Source organism: Bidens hawaiensis, unplaced genomic scaffold (genome assembly GCF_021521415.1).
Source record: "Bidens hawaiensis isolate Kalapana, Puna unplaced genomic scaffold, B.hawaiensis_p1.1 tig00043791_1, whole genome shotgun sequence".
In the NCBI taxonomy this organism is placed as follows: Eukaryota; Viridiplantae; Streptophyta; class Magnoliopsida; order Asterales; family Asteraceae; genus Bidens; species Bidens hawaiensis.
In genome coordinates, this window is record NW_027497772.1 from 1 (window position 1) to 20968 (window position 20968).

Here is a 20968-nt window from a genome sequence, read left to right on the forward strand (position 1 = left end):
TAGAACCTTGAAAGACCCATGGGCTATAATTCACAAAGATGACCAAATACGTAACCATTGAAAATATCTCAACTAATTAGCAATCAACTTAATATGTTTTAAAGAACCATAGTGTAAACCAATATGTATTTAAAACATATATTAAAAAACATATGTAACTAATATAGCTTTCTCCATAATAGTAACAAAATCGTATCAGGTTTGAAGTAAAACCCAAACCCTTTGACTTTTAAAGTCAAGCTAATGTTAACTTAAGGAAAGAGAGAATGTATTTCAAATTAATCACGTTTTATCTTCTTTTTCTAAATTCAAGAGCTAACATGTTCATATCAGACTCCTTATAATCGCCTTATAATTCCACTGGATCAAAAGCATGATCGCTATATCTTGAAGCCACTTAATCCTCGTCTCCACCGCTAGCGGTTTGGAGGCTAACGTCTCCACAAGCTAACGGTAACCAACAAACGGATTAGACGTATGTAACGAGGTTAAGTGAAAACCTTACTTATTAGTTCATATAGTGTTATAATATATGGAAACTTATCACATGATTAACATAACATTTTAAACCATTCCCATAACTTTTTTAAAATAAAAACCAGAGATCATACAACTCTAGAAGATCAGAAATTTTTGTAGCAACAAACATCAAATATGCAACAGTTTCTTTATATTCTTTAGAACATTACCTAAATATATCAAGTAACAAAGATTGTATAAAACTATAAATACATACAAGTAACATGAAATGGGTAAAGAGTATAGTGATTATAATAGATTGAATACATTTTCATACCCTAGTTTCTACATGACTGATAGTGTCTTCAATATATACTAACATTGCTGGTCATTGAAACTTGAAAGTATAACAAGTTAGATGTAACATCCCTTATGTTTTCATAACAATTTTGTCAGTTTAGAAAGTTTAGGGACCAGTTAGTCATTTAGGTAAAGATATGTGGAATCGACAAATGTCCTATGACTCATCACCATGAAAGAGACACATGTCACGTGGTGGCAACATGGAAGGACACATGTCAACATGTAACCACATGTATCCTCACAAAGTGACATGTGGCTAATGACTAATCAATTATAATGCCACATGTCAACACCAAATAGCACGACTCATCATCAAGAATTGCACATGTCGCATGGTGACGATTGCGGTCCGACCGAGGATTGCTATAAATAGTGAAAATGGGCTCCTTATTGTGGCATCCAAAACACAAAACCACTTTCACTTTCTCGTAGTTCGTGCCATAGAGTTGGAGTCCTAACGCGACTCTAGATTTTCGACGTTTCATACCCCAACACCCTACGTATAGTCGAAGTACTCCTCGTTAGTCCTTAGGCGTTATACCCATTTTAAGGTAACAGTTATGTTTAAGATATTTTACTTCATAGCTTAGATCCTAGTCGATGGTATAGCCTAAACTTTGAAAAGTTAATAGATATATTTAATTATATATATATATATATATATATATATATATATATAGGCTTACAAACATAGCGTTTCTTTATTATTAAGAAATATAAAGTTTTATATGAAAAGGTTATTGTTAATCGATTTTCTTCTAGACATAGAAACATTAATTTTAAGATAAAAGCTACTTATAAATAATTAAACAGAAAAGCGTGACAGGCATGTAGTAACTAGAAGGGTGATAATACTGGTAGTCGAGTTTCTTGTCTAAGGAAAGTAATTCGTATAAATCCCAATCAACCGCGGGACCCGTTTACTTTCCTGTAGAGCTTGATGAGAGTGTTCAAACCTATTAGGCCAAAGCATGCCACACCAAACATTATGTGAACTAAAATAAGCATTTTGAATAAAAATGACTTTTATATCAAAATACATGTTTTATCAAGGTTTAAAGCTACAAATTAGACTAATGGTTTAAAGCTAGATCACTTGATCTAGATATTCATACAAAGATATTCTCGTAACTACAGGTTCGAGATAACATGCACAACTTAAAACAGTAAAGATATTTTGGTCATAACAAAGGTGAGTACATTGACTCTAGAACTAACGCCAGGCATTAAGAATTTTACATGTGATTTAAAAATCAAAACACATGGCTTGAATGGTATTCAAAACGTTTGATGCGTAAAGGTAATCTAACGATATAGCATTCAGGCCATATGTGCACGTATAGTTGGATCCAAATTTATACACGTGTTACGGATGAAAGGCCGTAACATGGCTAGTAAAGAGACTCAGTTGTAGGCATACGTAAAACTATGGTCAATCTGAGTAAAAAGACTAGTGTGCTCCGTGGTTGTACACTCGGGTGAAACAGTCCCGCTGAGTGTGTAGATATACTAATACAAATTATGATTGAATGGGTTTTAAATTCTTGCCAACATAAAATACTTTGCGTCTGTTAGTGTTATTCACCAGCTTTTAGCTGACGTAGTATTTTATAGATTTTCATGTAATCGGTAGTAAGTAATAAAGATAGTAGAGTAACAGGGGGACAACTCATTGGAGAAATAGAATGATATGTGGGCTCTTTTTGTTAAACTCCTTAGAGCATGATTATGTTAAAAATACATTTTTTTATATTATCAAGGGTATTTAAATCCCTGTTTATAAAAAGAAATGTTTTGTCCAAAGAATTTTCTGCTGCAACAAAATAAACACTTATATATTTTCGAAACCGATACCAACTATTGGTCATACGTCTAGGCCCCTATGTCCGGGTGTGACAGGTAGGTATCAGAGCCACAGATTTTAGCGAATTAGGTATTTATAAAATATCTAGGCTTTATCCAAACTTATTATGGGTAAGATAGGTATGTGCCTAGTATATGTTTAGACATATTAGTTAGCACCTACCTCCTTTTCTCGTCTATAAAATGCCAAAGAAAGGAAACGCACGAGGTTTCGTTGTTAACCCTCGTGAAGTCGCAGAGATACCAGACGTTATTACAGATACGTTTCCTGTAAATAATACGCATGCTAGGGTCTTATTTGATACCGGTGCAAATCAAAGTTTTATAGATTATAAATTCAGTAGTCTATTAAATAAACCCTTAGTAAAGTTAGACTAAACCTACGAAGTCGAAACGGCAAACGAAGAACTAGTCAAGATATCTGAAGTATTAGAAGATGGTGAAATTACCTTGGCAGGGCATATCACTCCTGTGCGCTTATTGCCCATGGCACTAGCAGGATTTGATGTAGTGCTCGGTATGAATTGGTTAGTTAATAATCAAGCTCGTATCATTTGCCACAAAAAGATTATCGAAATTCATACACCAAAAGGAGAAAGGATTCAAATTGAAGAAGACAAAAGTGCTAGTCATGTTAGTATAATCTCGATGATTAAAGCTAACAAATGGCTAAGAAAAGGATGTTTAGAATTCATGGCTTGTGTGATAAAAGAGCCAAAGCAGATGCAGATCGAGGACGTGCCAGTAGTTAAGGAGTACGTAGATGTATTTCCAGAGGAACTACCAGAAATACCTCCAGATAGAGAAGTGGAGTTTAGAATTGATCTGTTACCGGGTACAACTCCAATTTCTAAATCCCCATACAGATTGGCACCAACGGAAATGCAAGAGTTAAAGAAACAACTGGAAGAACTTTAGAGAAGGGATTCATTCGACCTAGTTCTTCATCATGGGGAGCTCCAATATTGTTCATGAAGAAGAAAGACGGATGAATGAAAATGTGCATAGATTATCGAGCCTTGAACAAAGCAACTATTAAAAATTGATACCAACTACCAAGAATAGATGATCTCTTTGATCAACTACAAGGAGCGAGTTTCTTTTCGAAGATTGATTTATGTTTAGGCTATGATTAACTAAAGGTGCAAGAAGAAGATATACCCAAAATAGCTTTCAGAATAAGGTATGGACATTATGAGTTCACGGTTATGCCAACCAAAGTTAGAAGTTTATTAGGTTTGGCAGGTTATTATAGAAGATTCATAGAGAATTTCTCCCGGATAGTTGTCCCATTAACCTCATTAACTCGAAAGAATGTCAAATACGAGTGGGAACCCAAGCAACAGGAGGCATTCGATATTCTAAGGCAAAAGCTTACAAATGCACCTGTACTTGCTTTGCTAGAGGGTGCGGAAAACTTTGTGGTATATAGTGATTCATCTCACACGGGATTGGGTTGTGTTCAAATGCAAGGAAACAAGGTTATAGCTTATGCTTCAAGACAACTAAAAGTACATGAACAGATTTATACAACTCACGATCTAGAATTAGGTGCCATAATACTCCCGCTGAAATTATGGAGGCACTATCTCTATGGAGTTAAGTTCATCGTTTACACTGATCATAAAAGCTTAAAACATATCATTGATCAGAAAGAACTTAATATGCGTCAAAGAAGATGGATGGAAACCCTAAACGATTATGATTGTGAAATAGTCTATCATGAGGGTAAAGCTAATGTAGTAGCCGATGCATTAAGTCGAAAAGAAAATGAAAAACCCAAGAGGATTAGAGCATTAAGATTAGAGGTTCAAATAGATCTAATTCATCAAATAAAGAATGCTCAAAAGAAATCAATGGAAGAAAATCATATTGCTGAAGAAAAACGAAATGGTACCATTGACTCATTAGTCAAGGGTGAAGATAATATTCTCAAATTAGGGAATAGAGTCCGGGTACCAATCATAGAAAACTCACGAGAAAAGATTCTTGAAGAAGCTCATAAATCCAAATACATGATGCATCCTGGAAGTGACAAGATGTATCATAACCTTTAAATGATTATTGGTGGATAGGAATGAAGAAAGATATTGCCATCTATGTTTCTAAATGTTTAACTTGCTCTAAAGTTAAAGCAGAACATCAAAAGCCGACAGGTTTACTACAGCAACCAGAAATACCAATTTGGAAATGGAATATGATAACCATGGATTTTATCATGAAGTTAAAAATGATGCAATCTGGGTTATCGTAGATAGACTTACCAAGTCTACCCATTTCATACTAATTCAGGAATCAAATAACATGGATAGATTAGCACAATTATATATGGATAACTTAGTATCTTTACATGGAGTGCCACTATCCATTATTTCTGACAGAGATAGTTGTTTCACGTCCCATTTTTGAAAAGGTTTCCAGAAGGAGATGGGTACGCCCTTAAACTTAAGCCCGCCTTATCATCCACAAACTGATGGACAAAGTGAACGAACAATTCAAAAATTGGAAGACATGCTCCGAGTCTGCGTGATAGATTTTGGAGGTAGTTGGGATATCCATTTACCCATAATGGAATCTTCCTACAACAATAATTATCACACAAGTATTCAAGCCGCACCATTCGAGATATTATACGGGCGTAAATGTAGAACACCTGTGTGTTGGTTAGAAATTGGAGAAAATCAAATTTCAGGTCCTGAAATAGTTCAAAATACGATGGACATAGTGATATAGATCCGAGAACATTTAAAAGCAGCCAGAGATAGACAGAAAAGTTATGCTGATGTTCGTCGAAGACCATTAGAATTTTAGGAAGGTGACAAGGTCTTACTAAAGGTATCACCTTGGAAAGGCATAGTTCAATTTGGCAAGAAAGAAAAGCTGAGCCCTCGTTTCGTTGGACCATTCAAGGTTCTTAGAAAGATCGGACCAGTCGCCTATCGAGTGGAACTACCAGAAGAGATGAAAGGAGTGCACAATGTATTTCACGTGTCAAACCTACGCAAGTGTTTGGCCGAAGAATCTCTTAAAATGCCTTTATAATACGTGCAAATAAAAGAAAAGCTTAAATTTGTAGAACAACCAATCCAAATTGAGGATAACCGAATCAAAATCATCAGACGGAAAAGATTGAAAATCGTTAAAGTTCGATGGAATTCTAGGCGTGGTCTAGAGTATACATGTGAACTTGGGTCAGCAATGCGAAAGAAGTACCCACACTTATTCGATTAATCTCGAGGACGAGATTAATTCAAAGGTGGGGAGGATGTAACATCCCTAAAGTTTCCATACCAATTTTGTCAATTTAGGAAGTTTAGGGACCAGTTAGTCATTTAGCTAAAGATATGTGGAATCGACACATGTCCTATGACTCATCACCATGAAAAAGACACATGTCACGTGGTGGCAAATTGGAAGGACACATGTCATCATGTAACCACATGTATCCTCACAAAGTGACATGTGGCTAATGACTAATCAATTATAATGCCACATGTCAACACCAAATAGCACGACTCATCATCAAAAATTACACATGTCGCATGGTGGTGATTGGCGGTCCGACCAAGGATGGCTATAAATAGTGAAAATGGGCTCCTTATTGTGGCATCCAAAAACAAAAAACCACTTTCACTTTCTCGTAGTTCGTGCCATCGAGTTGGAGTCCTGACGCCACTCTAGATTTTCGACGTTTCATACCCTAACACCCTGCCTATAGTCGAAGTACTCCTCGTTCCTCCTTAAGCCTTATACCCATTTTAAGGTAAGAGTTATGTTTAAGATATTTTACTTCATAGCTTAGGTCCTAGTCGAGGATATAGCCTAAACCTTGGAAAGTTTATAGATATATTTATTTTTTTTATATAAAGGCTTACAAAAATAAGCGTTTCTTTATTATTAAGAAATATAAAGTTTTACATGCAAAGGTTATTGTTAACTGATTTTCTTTTAGACAAAGAAACATTAATTTTTATATAAAAGATATTTATAAATAATTAAACAGAAAAGCGTGACGGGCATGTAGTAACTGGAAGGGTGATAATACCGGTAGTCGACTTTCTTGTCTAAGGAAAGTAATTCTAATAAATCCAAATCAATCTCGGGACCCGTTTACTTTCCTGGAGAGCCTGATAAGTGTTCTAAACTATTAGGCCATAGCATGCAACACCAAACGTTATGCGAACTAAAATAAGCATTTTGAATAAAAATTACTTTTATATCAAAATAAATGTTTTATCAAGGTTTAAAGCTACAAATTAGACTAAATGCCTAAAGCTAGATCACTTGATCTAGATATTCATACAAAGATATTCTCGTAACTACTTGTTCGAGATAACACACACAACATAAATCAGTAAAGATATTTTGATCATAACAAAGGTGAGTACATTGACTCTAAAACTAACGAGAAGGTGTTAAGCATTTTACATGTGATTTAAAAATCAAAACACATGGCTTGAATGGTTTTCAAAACGTTTGATGCGTAATGGTAATCTAACGACATAGCATTCAGGCCATAAGTGCACGTATAGTTGAATCCAATTTTATACACGTGTTACGGATGAAAGGCCGTAACATGGCTAGTAAAGAGACTCAGTTGTAGGCATACCTAAAACTACGGTCAGTCTGAGTAAAAAGACTAGTGTGCTCCGTGGTTGTACACTCGGGTGAAACAGTCCCGATGAGTGTGTAGATATACTAATACAAATTGAGATTGAACGGGTTTTAAATTCTTGCCAACATAAAATACTTTGTGTGTGTTAATACTATTCACCAACTTTTAGCTGAGGTAGTATTTTAAAGATTTTCAGGTAATTAGTAGTAAGTGATAAAGACATTATAATAACAGGGAGACAACTCATTGGAGAATAGAAGGATATGTGGGCTCATTTTGTTAAGCTCCTTATAACATGTTTATGTTAAAAGTAAATGTTTTATATTATCAAGGGTATTTAAATCCTTGTTTATAAAAAGAAATGTTTTTCAAAAGAATTTTCTGCTACAACAAAATAAACTCTGATATATTTTCAAAACCGATACCAACTATTGGTCATACACCTACGCCACTATGTCCAGGTGCGCATTAAGAAATTCATTCCATCAATAAATTCTTCGGTCTGTGTCACTCTATCGTATGAAACAATTCTAGTAAGAGATTGTTGTAATAATGAGATCAAGAACAAACATATACATCTACCAATTTCCAAAATTCAATGGCAATTAGATAAAAATTGGATTGGTATCTTATTTGTTCACTTTCTTATGACAAGTATGCAAAATCTGAGGCAAATTTGTTGATATTGCATTGTACATAACAATCCCTAATCTTTCAATTTATCCTTTTGGCAACAAATGAAGTAACTAACAAAATCTAATATCAAGAGCACAAGATAATCAGATCACCTAATGTAATGAATAGGTAAAATCAAATTCAGAAGCAGTTCCGTATGAGTTAGCATCTTCATTAACAAAGAACCACTCTCGAAATCTCTAGAACTGTCTGAGCGACCGAACAACAAAAATCAAACATATAACCAACTAATTATAGATTCTAATACATATTATACTCGATTTCAAAATTAATGATAAGATATGGAATTGTGAAACATAAACTCATGAGGACCTGCATCTAAATTGAGGGTGCCAGTGCAATCAAAGGATTTCAGATTCAAGTGGATAAACAATGATGGAAGACGACGATGACGATGATGATGATGATGATGATGATGATGATGATGGTGATGATGCTGATGATAGAAGAGGGTGGTGGCGATGATGGGAGCCAATGGTGGCCATCGATGGTGGTGGAATTTGGGATGTCGAATGGCGGGGTTGGGCGATTAGGGTTATATAACCCGTTTAAATGTTTACATATATAACCATTAAATTAAGTTCATTCCATATTAATTGCAATTTAAAGTCGTCGGAGAGGGGGAATAACGTCGCCTGAGAATAGTTGTCGAGAAAGGGCCATGAGCTTTAATTACCAATTAATACATGTGTATTAAAGGGGGAAAGAGATGGTAGCAGATGAAAGGACGCTTATATGAATGATAATGCTATATATATGTGTGTGTGTGTGTGTATAGTACAGATATCAGGGAGAGATGATTGACACGCTTCGCGGCGGGTATGCCTTTCTTAAACTAACTATTACCAATACACAATGACAACTTAATCGTCATAAACAAGTTTTGACTTTTGTTGACCAAACTGAACCAGTTTCAACCCGAACCGGTTTATGATTTTAGTTTCATAGTTCTCCATCAGATGAAATCCATATGTCTCAACTTTTCAGTTTGCTAACAAACATCATAAGAAAACCATAGTCAATGAGAGAAAATATAGGGCTATGAAACTGATCTTAAACTAAAGTGATAAATGTATGTTGTGTGACTTAGCGCAGCATTTTAAAAATCACACACCATTAAATATGCAACAACTTATACTTTGTAGTTGTTTCTAAGTTAGCATAAATGTGCCAACCAGAGATAGACATTGATTTGTTGTAAAACACACTTACTTTCCTTATGATTTTATTATGGTTTTTATGCTTAATTGTTTATTTTATGAAAGTATTGGGGGTTAAGTGCAATAATTTACAAAGTTTAAATGTTAATTGTAGGTTTATGAAAGATGGTGAAAAAAGTGTTAAGTTGGAAGGCTCTAGGGGCCTTTTTGGTTAAGTTTCAAAACTACAACTCAAGGCCCAACCCAAGCCCACAAGTTAGAAGCCTTACATGATATTATATTAAGTTAATTAACATAATTTTCTGCCATGGAACAACCCTAAATCCCGAAATTCAGCAGCCCCAACCCCCTAGGCAGATTGCGATCGGCAGCAGCAAGGAGAAGGAAGAAAAAGCTTGTGGCGGCTAGGGTTTGGTGGCTGTGACGGCTGGAAGAGAAGAATAACACCAAGGAGGGTTTTATACAGCAGCTAAAGGTCTTATAAATCCATAAACTCAGCTCATAAACCATAAGTAATCATCTTTTAACTTTGTTTCTTGTTCAAGAACCCTAACTAGTTGAATTGATCTTTTTCTTTGGATTGTTTTGCAAGTAATTGATTGTTTAACTTTGATTTAGTTATTCTTGGATTTTGAATGAGTTTGATTATGTTTATGGTGATTTACTTGAATGTTAATGGCTGTCCAAACTTAATGAGTAGCTAATCTTGTTTGTTCTACCTAGGTTTGATGAATATTGTTAGGTTTTGACTAGTAATATGGATTGTTAATGATCATGGCTTAAATTGTTAATGTAAAGTTTGATTTAACAGTAAATTAGATTGTGTTTAGTGGCTGTGTTTTGTTTGATTATATCTAATTACCTCGTGCTTTAATTAATTGAATCGGTTTTGATTAGTTGTTGCATGTTTAAGGCTCTTTACTTTGCGTTTAGGGTTTATTTGCGGGAAGTACAACCGTAGGGATAAGTGGGTAAATTAATTAGATAAAATCAGTTATGAAACACCTTCTTAGAGACCGAGAGGTGATAAGAAGTAAACTCGTCTCATTACTTTTACTTGTTAGAATTAAGATCGCGCGAGAGCGGGTTTTGTTCTTGTCGGGTTTGGGTGTTTGAGCGATTAGTTGGTCTAGTTTAAGTTAAGTTGAATTGTTCCTTAATCCTTGGTTGCATAGTATTCGTTTCCATTAGGCTAGTGTATCGGTGAGACCGAGAGGTGAGTCGGCATTAGAACACGTTAATAATTTGTTTTCCCGGTTTGTTCTTAAAATCAACTAAGATAAGTTAGAGTTTGTTAGTGAGACCGAGAGGTGATCTGACCTTCTTAAGCGAACCTTAGTTGTGTCATCCTTTAGAACCGGTTTCGTGAGAGTTTTCAATCCATTGTCTTGTCATCTCCTTCAATATGATTCTTACCTAGGTAGACGTTTTTATCACTGCAGTCAAAGTTTCTGAAGTTTTGTCAAAAGTTTTCATTTAGTTAAGTTAAGTAGTTAAATCAGATCTAAAAAAAAAATCAATTAAATATTTTGGTGAGTCTTGGTTAGAGTTTAGTGATTATAAACGTTTTCACGTGTCTTCGAGTTCGATATCCGGACTTTCCTCATCTGTGCTATACGCGACCGGTACACTTGCCGTTTGTGTGAACTAGGATAGATTGTTTGGTTTTTAAAGCTTAGTTGCGACTTATGTTTTATTTATATATATATTTTCGCACATCAAGTTTTTGGCGCCGTTGCCGGGGACACGGTTTGAGACGTATTAAGTTTACTACTTGTCTTTCTTATTTGTTTTGTTTGTTAGTTTAAAATAGTTTAGCTAATTATAGTTTCTTTTATTTATTTTAATAGTTGTATGCGACGTACTCGATCTATAGGACCACCAGAAATTGAAGGATTTCCCGAACCAGAGAGACAGCTTTTTGAGAGACGTCGTACAAAACCGTCTTCCAGTTCATCTACATCCGTCGCTAATACGTTCTCTTCTCCTACTTTTTCTGAACCCATCATTAGGGATAGGATTATGGGCGACGCGAATCCACCACCGAGGAGGACAGTTGCAGACCGGGCCCGTCCGGTCGATGCTGCTGCGAGATCCAGCATTACTCCACTAGCTATAGGAGTTCAAACGACTTGGCAGATTCCAACTAATGTTCTGAACACGATTGCTCATTCTGCTCAATTTCACGGGTTACTCCATGAGAACCCACATGGTCATATCACTCGCATCACACGAATTTGTGACAAGTTTCATCTTGCTGGCGTATCCGAAGACGCCATCAAACTCCGAATCTTTCCGTTCTCACTCGTTGATCATGCGAGTCTGTGGCTTGAGTCCCTCCCACAGGGATCCATTGCTACTTGGGCTGCCATGCAGACCCAATTTCTTGAAAAATACGATCCTCCGGCTAAGGCCACTCGTTTGCGTAACCAAATTCATTCTTTCTAGATGGAGGACACCGAGAGCTTCTACGAGGCGTTGGAAAGGTTCAAAAATCTACTTGCGTTATGTCCTAACCACGGCCTACAAGACTGGGCGGTTGTTGAGAAGTTCTACAACGGAGTGACGTACGCAACTCAGAGTATGCTCGACACAGCTGCAGGAGGTAACCTACTGACAACGAAGGATACGGATGAGTGCATTGCCTTGTTTAACGGTTTAGCCATGAGTGGATACCAGCGACCACCAGTTAAGAGTACCAAAACCGTCGATTCCCTATCACGCGGCATACATTCGGTCGACACGAGCACCGCACTTGCGGCACAAGTTGAAGCGTTAGCAAAGATCGTAAAGGACTTGCAGGTGAAAAGTAAGTTATGCGAGATCTGTAGAGGGGGACATGATACTGTTTAGTGCCCCGTAGGTTTCCAGGAGGAGGCAGTCGACTTCGTTAATAATCCAAACCGAAATCAACATTCTTTCAATTCTTATAATTCGGGGTGGAGAGGTAACCAAAATTCCAACTGGAGGAACGGAAATCACTCCGGCTTCTAGCAACGTCAGAGTCTATTCCAAGATTCCAGTGAGGGAACGAGTAGTGGGGAGAAGAAGCCCACGTTTGAGGAGATGATGGCATAGCAGACACAGATGCTGTCGCAACTCATGACTCGAGAGGACTCCCGTCACAAAGAAACTCAAGAGAAATTCCTGGAGCACGAGTCATTCATGAGAAATCAAGGAGCGTCAATTCAAAATCTTGAGCGTCAGATAGGAGAGATAGCAAGTCGTCTAAATGACAGGTCGCCAGGTACACTGAACAAAATCCGAAGGCGTTCACGAAGGCTGTGACGACAAGGAGCGGTGCAGGGGCACGTAGCTAGCCCGTGATTCAAGAGGCGACGAGAGGAGTCGTTAACGAGCCTGTGGTAGATGTAGAGGAGCAGGTAGACGAGGAGATTCAGTTGGAGTCTCCACCGGCCAAGGTGCATCAGGGGCACAGCCCCGGAAGTTCAGCACAAGCCGAGAACCAACCATTACCCATCACACCACCGAGAGTCTACAAACCTAGACTCCCATATCTCGGGAGAGTCCGTAGGGATAGAGACGAGGAGCAGAACTCCAAATTTCTTGATCTTCTGAAGCAACTTCATCTTAATATTCCTTTCCTTGAGGCACTTACGCAAATGCTCAAATACGCAAAGTTGCTTAAGGATATTCTTTCGAACAAAGAGAAATTAGCCAAAGTCTCTTCCATTCCTCTGAGTGTTGGTTGCTCTGCAGTCTTGCAGAGAAAGTTACCAGAAAAGATGTCCGATCCTGGGAGTTTCACAATTCCCTGCATCTTGAGTGATAATACGGTCATCCATGCGCTGGCAGATCTTGGTGCCAGTATTAATCTCATGCCGTATTTCGTGTATCGCAAGTTGGGTCTAGGCGAACCGAGGCCTACCCGTATGAGTATCCAGCTTGCTGATCGTTCTGTGAAATACCCCCGAGGGGTGGTCGAGAACATGCTTGTTCGTGTCGACAAGTTCATCTTCCCGGTGGACTTAGTCATCCTAGACATGAAAGATGACGATAGTGTCCCACTCATCTTAGGCCGACCATTCCTTGCCACTGCACAGGCATTGATCGATGTCTGCGAGGGTAAATTAATCTTAAGAGTTGGGGATGTGAACGTCACCTTTGACGTTCGACAGTCACTGAAACACCCCAAGTCTGCTGATGACTCCTTATACTTCATTGATACCATCATGGAGCGTGTCGGGGAGTTTCTCAGCGAAATTTGTGGAGGATCTGCCTCCGACACCCAGATTCTCGATAGGGAGATTCCGGAGATTGAAATGATTGTCGTAACCAATCAGTCCTTAAATGACGACACCGAGTCGAATACCCCTGAATCTGGCGTGTCTGCTGAGATCGTACAAGACGATCCGATGGACCGACCTTCAGTCGAGAGTCCTCCTTCTTCCTTAGAGCTTAAGGATTTACCTTCTAACCTTGAGTATGCATTTTTAGATGAAGAGAGGAAGCTTCCGGTTATCATTGCATCTGCTTTGACCGAGGTCGAGAAGGAGAAGTTGTTGAGGGTGCTACGAGAGCACAAGGAGGCTATTGCATGGAAGATTATCGACATCAAGGGTATCAACCCTTCGTTTTGCACTCATAAAATCCTCATGGAGGAAAATTTCAAAACTGTTGTCCAGCCGCAACGACGGCTTAATCCGAAAATGCAAGAGGTCGTAAAGAAGGAGATCATTAAACTCCTTGATGCGGGGATCATTTTCCCCATTTCTGATAGTGCTTGGGTGAGTCCAGTCCAAGTGGTTCCTAAAAAGGGTGGCATGACTGTCGTCACCAACGAGAGGAACGAGCTTATTCCCATGAGGACTGTGACGGGATGGCGAGTCTGCATCGACTATCGCCGACTGAATGATGCCACCAGGAAAGACCACTTTTCCCTCCATCCATTGATCAGATGATAGAGCATTTAGCAGGTTAGCAGTACTACTGCTTCCTAGATGGTTTCTCCGGGTACTTCCAGGTTCCGATAGCTCCCAACGACCGGGAGAAAACCACTTTCACCTGTCCTTACGGAACGTTTGCTTACAAACGTATGCCGTTCGGACTTTGAAACGCTCCGGCCACATTCCAGAGGTGTATGGTGGCCATTTTCCATGATATGATCGTGGACTCCATGGAGGTGTTCATGGACGATTTTTCCGTATTTGGGAGTTCCTTCGATCATTGTTTATCAAATCTCGAGAGGATGATGTCCCGCTGCGTTGACACCAACCTAGTCCTTAACTGGGAGAAGTGTCATTTCATGGTTCGCGAGGGCATTGTTCTAGGTCATCGAATCTCAAGTGCGGGGATAGAGGTTGACCGGGCAAAGGTCGAGACCATTTCTAATCTTCCCCCGCCTACTTCTGTGAGATCAATTCGTAGCTTTCTAGGTCATGCCGGGTTCTACCGCCGGTTCATCAAAGATTTTTCTAAAATCGCGAGACCCATGACCAAACTTTTGGAGAAGGATGCTCCATTTGTTTTTTTTGAGCAGTGTATCGAGGCGTTTGATCTTCTAAAAGACAAACTCGTTAACGCCCCAATCATGGTTGCTCCCGACTGGTCGTTACCATTCGAGTTGATGTGTGACGCGAGCGACTTCGCAGTCGGAGCGGTTCTTGGACAACGGAAGGATAAACATTTCCATCTGATCTACTATGCGAGCCGGACCTTAAATGGCGCACAGGAAAGCTATACCACCACCGAAAAAGAGCTTTTAGCTGTGGTGTTCGCTTTTGACAAATTTAGGTCCTATCTGGTTTTGTCCAAAACAATTGTTTATACGGATCATGCCGCTATTAGATATCTTTTCAGCAAGCAGGATGCTAAGCCTCGTCTTATCCGATGGATCCTGTTGCTTCAAGAGTTCGATATAGAGATCCGTGATAAAAAAGGGGCCGAGAATGTGGCGGCTGATCATCTTTCACGTCTAGAGGGAGTTGATTTAGGAGATTCGGGAGTTAGGATCGACAATCGTTTTCCGACGGAGAGTCTGATGTTAGTTACTACACAAGAGTAAGGTTTTCCATGGTTTGCTGATTTCGCGAACTATCTCGCTGACGGATACCTCCCAAAGATGCCTTACCAGCAAAAAAAAGAAATTCTTTGCTGACATCAAATTTTACCTTTGGGACGATCCATATCTTTTCCGCATTGGTGCTGATCAGCTTATCGGAAGGTGTGTAGATATCAAGGAATGATGGCAAATTTTGAGCCATTGTCATGTGGGACCGACTGGAGGTTACCACGGTGTGAGTTCTACGGCAAAGAAAGTCTTTGATTTTGGATTTTACTGGCAGTCTATCTTTAAGGATGCTCATCTGTTCGTTAAGAGTTGTGATCGTTGCCATCGTGTTGGCAACATTTCTTCGCGAAACTAAATTCCCCAGAATGCCATTCAAGTTTGTGAGGTTTTTGATATTTGGGGTAGTGATTTCATGGGACCATTTCCATCTTCGCGTGGAAACAAATACATACTTGTGGCCGTCTGTTACGTGTCTAAGTGGGTTGAGGCCAAAGCTCTACCCACCAATGATACCCGAGCGGTAGTCCGTTTTCTAAAAAGTCTATTTGCTCGTTTTGGAGTCCCGAAAGCCTTGATCAGTGATCGAGGTACTCACTTTTGCAACTCGCAGATGGATAAGGCGTTGAAGCGTTATGGGGTCACCCATCGGCTTGCGACCGCCTACCACCCACAGACTAGCGGGCAAGTAGAAGTGAGTAATCGGGTAATCAAACGTATTCTCGAGAAAACAGTTGGTTCAAATCGTCGGGATTGGTCCGACAAATTAGATGACGCTCTGTTGGCCTTCCGTACAGCCTACAAGACTCCGACTGGTTCCACACCATTTCGGATGATTTATGGGAAGGCCTGTCATCTTCCTGTTGAATTGGAACACCGCGCGTCATGGGCCCTTCAAAGGGTTAATCTTGATTTACCCGCCGCAGAGGGTAATCGTTTCCATCAATTACACGAATTAGAGGAGCTCCGGGATCACGCATATGCACAATCATTTTGGTATAAAAAGCATACGAAGGAACTGCATGACAGGAAATTGAAGGGTAATAAGCAGTTTAAGTGTAGGGATAAGATTTTACTGTATAACTCACGGTTGAGGTTATTCCTGGGAAAGTTGAAATCCCGATGGTCGGGACCGTTCACAATCACTGAGGTTTTCTCGTATGGCACGATTGAGATACAAAATCGAAGCGGGAAGTTTAAGGTGAACGGCCATAGGTTGAAGCACTACATAGGAGAGCCGATAACTGATCAGACAGTCAAGGTGTTCTACCTTGACTCATTCACCGAGAAATAGGCGTGATGGATGCATCACTCGGGAGACAGCCCGAGTTGTAGAGTTTGTATTATGATTCTCTTTATTATCTGTTTTTATTTGTTTTATTTTTATTTATATTTATAAAAACATAAAAAAACACAAAAATATGTTTATTTTTTATGTTTTTTTTTTCTGTTTTTACGCCGCTACATGCGACCGAGTTTGAGTTTTTACAGGTATTATTATGCGCATGGTAGCTCTGATGGCGTTTTGCAACTGGTTCACTCGAGGTTGCGGCCGCGAATGAAATGCTATACGGTCGTTCGTCCGAGTCATACACAGCTGATGAAGAATCTGCATCTAAACCAGGGGAGTAACCCGTTCTCTATTTTAATTTCTGTTCTTTCAAGTTTTAATTTTATGCTTTACATTTTATTTTTATTTTATTTCTTTTCCTTGTTCTCATCGAGGACGATTTCGTTATAAGTGTGGGGATGGGAATTTATTTTACTTAGTTGTAGAAAAAAATTAAAAAAATAAAAAGTTTTCACTTGTTTTTCGTTTTCGTACGTTGTTTATGTTAAAAAAAATGTCCCTTGTTTTTAGTTTCTTTTGCATTAAAGTGGGAGATGATGATATGTATCGGAAATCGGTTTTTCAAACTACTAATAATATGAGATAAATAAAAGGAAACGCACTTAACTTGGGATGTGTCGGTAGGCTCAGCCTTGAAAATGAAAGGGCAAATTTGATAAAACGGTTAAACGGAAAGCGTTTTGTCCGTGGAAAATAAGCAATGAAAGGTCGGGCCATACTCAAGCCTCAAATTTTGGTATGAAAAAGCGGAAATATCATGAGTTTTAAAAATTTGAATACGTTATCATATGATGCTTGGGTAGGTTTAACGTTAGAGTATGCCGTGTAGCCTGTGATATAAATCTTAAACTGCTAGTTTAGTGTTTTACACCTCATTGGCGTGTGGTTTTATAACCTTAAATCTTGTATAGATGGGATGCTTCGGGTCCGGAGACCATGGGTCTGTATGCAATCTATTTATCTGGGTATTCACAATTCCTAAGTGGGGTTGTGGATATTTAAAATAAAGCCAAAGAGCAAACCCTTATAAGTCTATAACATGATCACAAAAGTACAAAAGTACATATACACTACAGACTTGATCATCCACGCTGTTAGCCATGTGGGGTCCCCTTGCTCGCGTCTCATTACCATTAAGAAACGGACCACAAGGGACACGCTACATGTAAGCCCTGCAGATTAAATTTTGCATACTCACCTATGGTGATGGATTTGGGGTATTGCTTGATAACGGGGGTATGTCATGTTGAGGGGAACACTAGCTATAAATTAATTAAACCTTAATCGTATCTAATGGCTGCTTGGTAGACTTTGATGCTTAAGCTTAGGTGGATAAACAATACCCTTGATCGTCTTAACTATTCATAAATATTGAGCAACAAAGTTTTAATTCTGCTAATTTTGAGGTTTAAGTCAAGTTGGGGTGGTCTGGTCCGGTAAAAGCTGAAAATAAGCGGGTCTTAATTGTGTAACCCACTAAGTAATATTATTGTCGGATCTTATTTGTCCCGGTAAAGATTAAGGCATGGGTTTAAGTGGACAACAATATCGATGATCGCAGTTTTTGCGTTTTTCTGAGCTTTAAAATCTAACCTATATGTTTGATTTGACTTTGATTTTCCGATTCTGATCCAACTGCAGTCAAATCTTTTTCAGGGACGAAAAAGTCTTAAGTGTGGGGATGTTTGATATGTTGTAAAACACACTTACTTTCCTTATGATTTTATCATGGTTTTTATGCTTAATTGTTTATTTTATGAAAGTATTGGGGGTTAAGTGCAATAATTTACAAAGTTTAAATGTTAATTGTAGGTTTATGAAAGATGGTGAAAAAAGAGTTAAGTTGGAAGACTCTAGGGGCCTTTTTGGTCAAGTTTCAAAACTACAACTCATGGCCCGACCCAAGCCCACAAGTTAGAAGCCTTACATGATATGATATTAAGTTAATTAACTTAATTTTCTGCCATAGAACAACCCTAAATCCCGAAATTCAGCAGCCCCAACCCCTTAGGCAGATTGCGATCGGCAGCAGCAAGGAGAAGGAAGAAAAAGCTTGTGGCGGCTAGGGTTTGGTGGTTGTGACGGCTGGAAGAGAAGAAGAACACCAAGGAGGGTTTTATACAGCAGCTAAAGGTCTTATAAATCCATAAACTCATCTCATAAACCTTAAGTAATCATCTTTAAACTTTGTTTCTTGTTCAAGAACCCTAACTAGTTGAATTGATCTTTTTCTTTGGATTGTTTTGCAAGTAATTGATTGTTTAACTTTGATTTAGTTATTCTTGGATTTTGAATGAGTTTGATTATGTTTATGTTGATGTTTATGATGATTTACTTGAATGTTAATGGCTATCCAAACTTAATGAGTAGCTAATCTTGTTTGTTCTACCTAGGTTTGATGAATATTGTTAGGTTTTGACTAGTAATATGGATTGTTAATGATGATGGCTTAAATTATTAATGTTAAGTTTGATTTAACAGTAAATTAGATTGTGTTTAGTGGCTGTGTTTTGTTTGATTATACCTAATAACCTCGTGCTTTAATTAATTGAATCGGTTTTGATTAGTTGTTACATGTTTAAGGCTCTTTACTTTGTGTTTAGGGTTTATTTGCGGGAAGTACAACTGTAGGGATAAGTGGGTAAATTAATTAGATAAAATCAGTTGTGAAACACCTTCTTAGAGACCGAGAGGTGATAAGAAGTATACTCGTCTCATTACTTTTACTTGTTAGAATTAAGATCGCGGGAGAGCGGGTTTTGTTCTTGTCGGGTTTGGGTGTTTGAGCGATTAGTTGGTCTAGTTTAAGTTAAGTTGAATTGTTCCTCTATCCTTGGTTGCGTAGTATTCGTTTCCATTAGGCTAGTGTATCGGTGAGACTGAGAGGTGAGTCGGCATTAGAACACGTTAATAATTTTTTTTCCCGGTTTGTTCTTAAAATCAACTAAGATAAGTTAGAGTTTGTTAGTGAGACCGAGAGGTGATCTGACCTTCTTGAGCAAACCTTAGTTGTGTCATCCTTTAGAACCAGTGTCGTGAGAGTTTTCAATCCATTGTCTTGTCATCTCCTTCAATATGATTTTTACCTAGGTAGACGTTTTTATCACTGCAGTCAAAGTTTCCGAAGTTTTGTCAAAAGTTTTCATTTAGTTAAGTTAAGTAGTTAAATCAAATCTAAAAAAAAATCAATTAAATATTTTGGTGAGTCTTGGTTAGAGTTTAGTGATTATAAACGTTTTCACGTGTCTTTGAGTTCGATATCCGGACTTTCCTCATATGTGCTATACGCGACCGGTACACTTGCCGTTTGTGTGAACTAGGATAGATTGTTTGGTTTTTAAAACTTAGTTGCGACTTGTGTTTTATTTATATATATATTTTCGAACATTAGACATTAACAAAAAACAGGTGCCATTTCCCATATAGATCATATATTTGAAAACCAACATGCATGTCATAAATTATAGATAAAATCTACATAAAATAACCTTAAAAAAACACTTTAACAAAACAAATGAATTTGAAATGCATCCATTGTTTATATCCAGATCATACTGAATCAAGATTGAAGTTACCATTGATTTATGTGAACCTACCCCATGATTCAATCTTAAAGTAAAAAGTGTAGGGTAGAGATTCGTCGACCTGCAAATTTATAATTTTGAATTTTTACACACCAAAATCAAAAAAGCAAGCTTAAAAAGAAAATTTATGATTTTAGTACTAATCCAGGCATTCATATCTCTAAAAGCACTTCTGGTGGGTTGTAGCGGGCTGGGTCATGGTAAATGTGTAGCGGGCTGGGTCACGGTAAATGTGGTTCGAAGTTCGTCTACTGATGTGGCAGAGTGAGATGGTTCAGCAGCGGTTGGTGGTGGGTTCATGATGGCAATCAAGGAGGCACAACTTTCTGTGCCCACGGAGTTAAGAATAAGAAATCAAATGAATGCAAGGAATCAATGGATGTTTATTCGAACATGTAAAACAAGTTTCACTAATATGAGTTAATTGCAATAATAACTCACGACTGGCAGTTACGAAACTTAAAGACGGTTCGCTTGTAAAACTCCTATCCTCCACTTAGGAGCGCATTTAATCGCGGTTGTCATAGGGGAGAGGAATAATTAAACATGCCCGAGATGGCTTGAACAGGAGGAGTAACTAATTTAAACCGGTGGTCATAAATTTAACTAATTAAGACGTGTTAATTGCTCTCCGACTGTTGATGAAATAGTGTGTTAATTTTGTGTTAATTCTTGTGTTAATAGTATGATAATGGTGTGTTAATATGTTGATAGTGGGGTCTAATAATAATATCCATATAGGTTTTAGTATATGAACAATCACTCTAAAGTTCTTAATAATAATAATAATAATAATAATAATAATAATAATAATAATAATAAAAATAATCGTAAGTCCCATAGCAGGAT

General features: G+C 38.1%; 1 protein-coding gene across 1 annotated transcript; it reads left to right on the plus strand.

The window, feature by feature from the left end:
* The first annotated feature begins 3171 nt into the window (after positions 1–3171).
* Positions 3172–3603, plus strand: LOC143594538 (uncharacterized). The gene has a single exon (XM_077073823.1). The coding sequence runs from the start codon at positions 3172–3174 to the stop codon at positions 3601–3603; it is 432 nt and encodes a 143-aa protein (XP_076929938.1).
* Positions 3604–20968: the final 17365 nt, after the last annotated feature.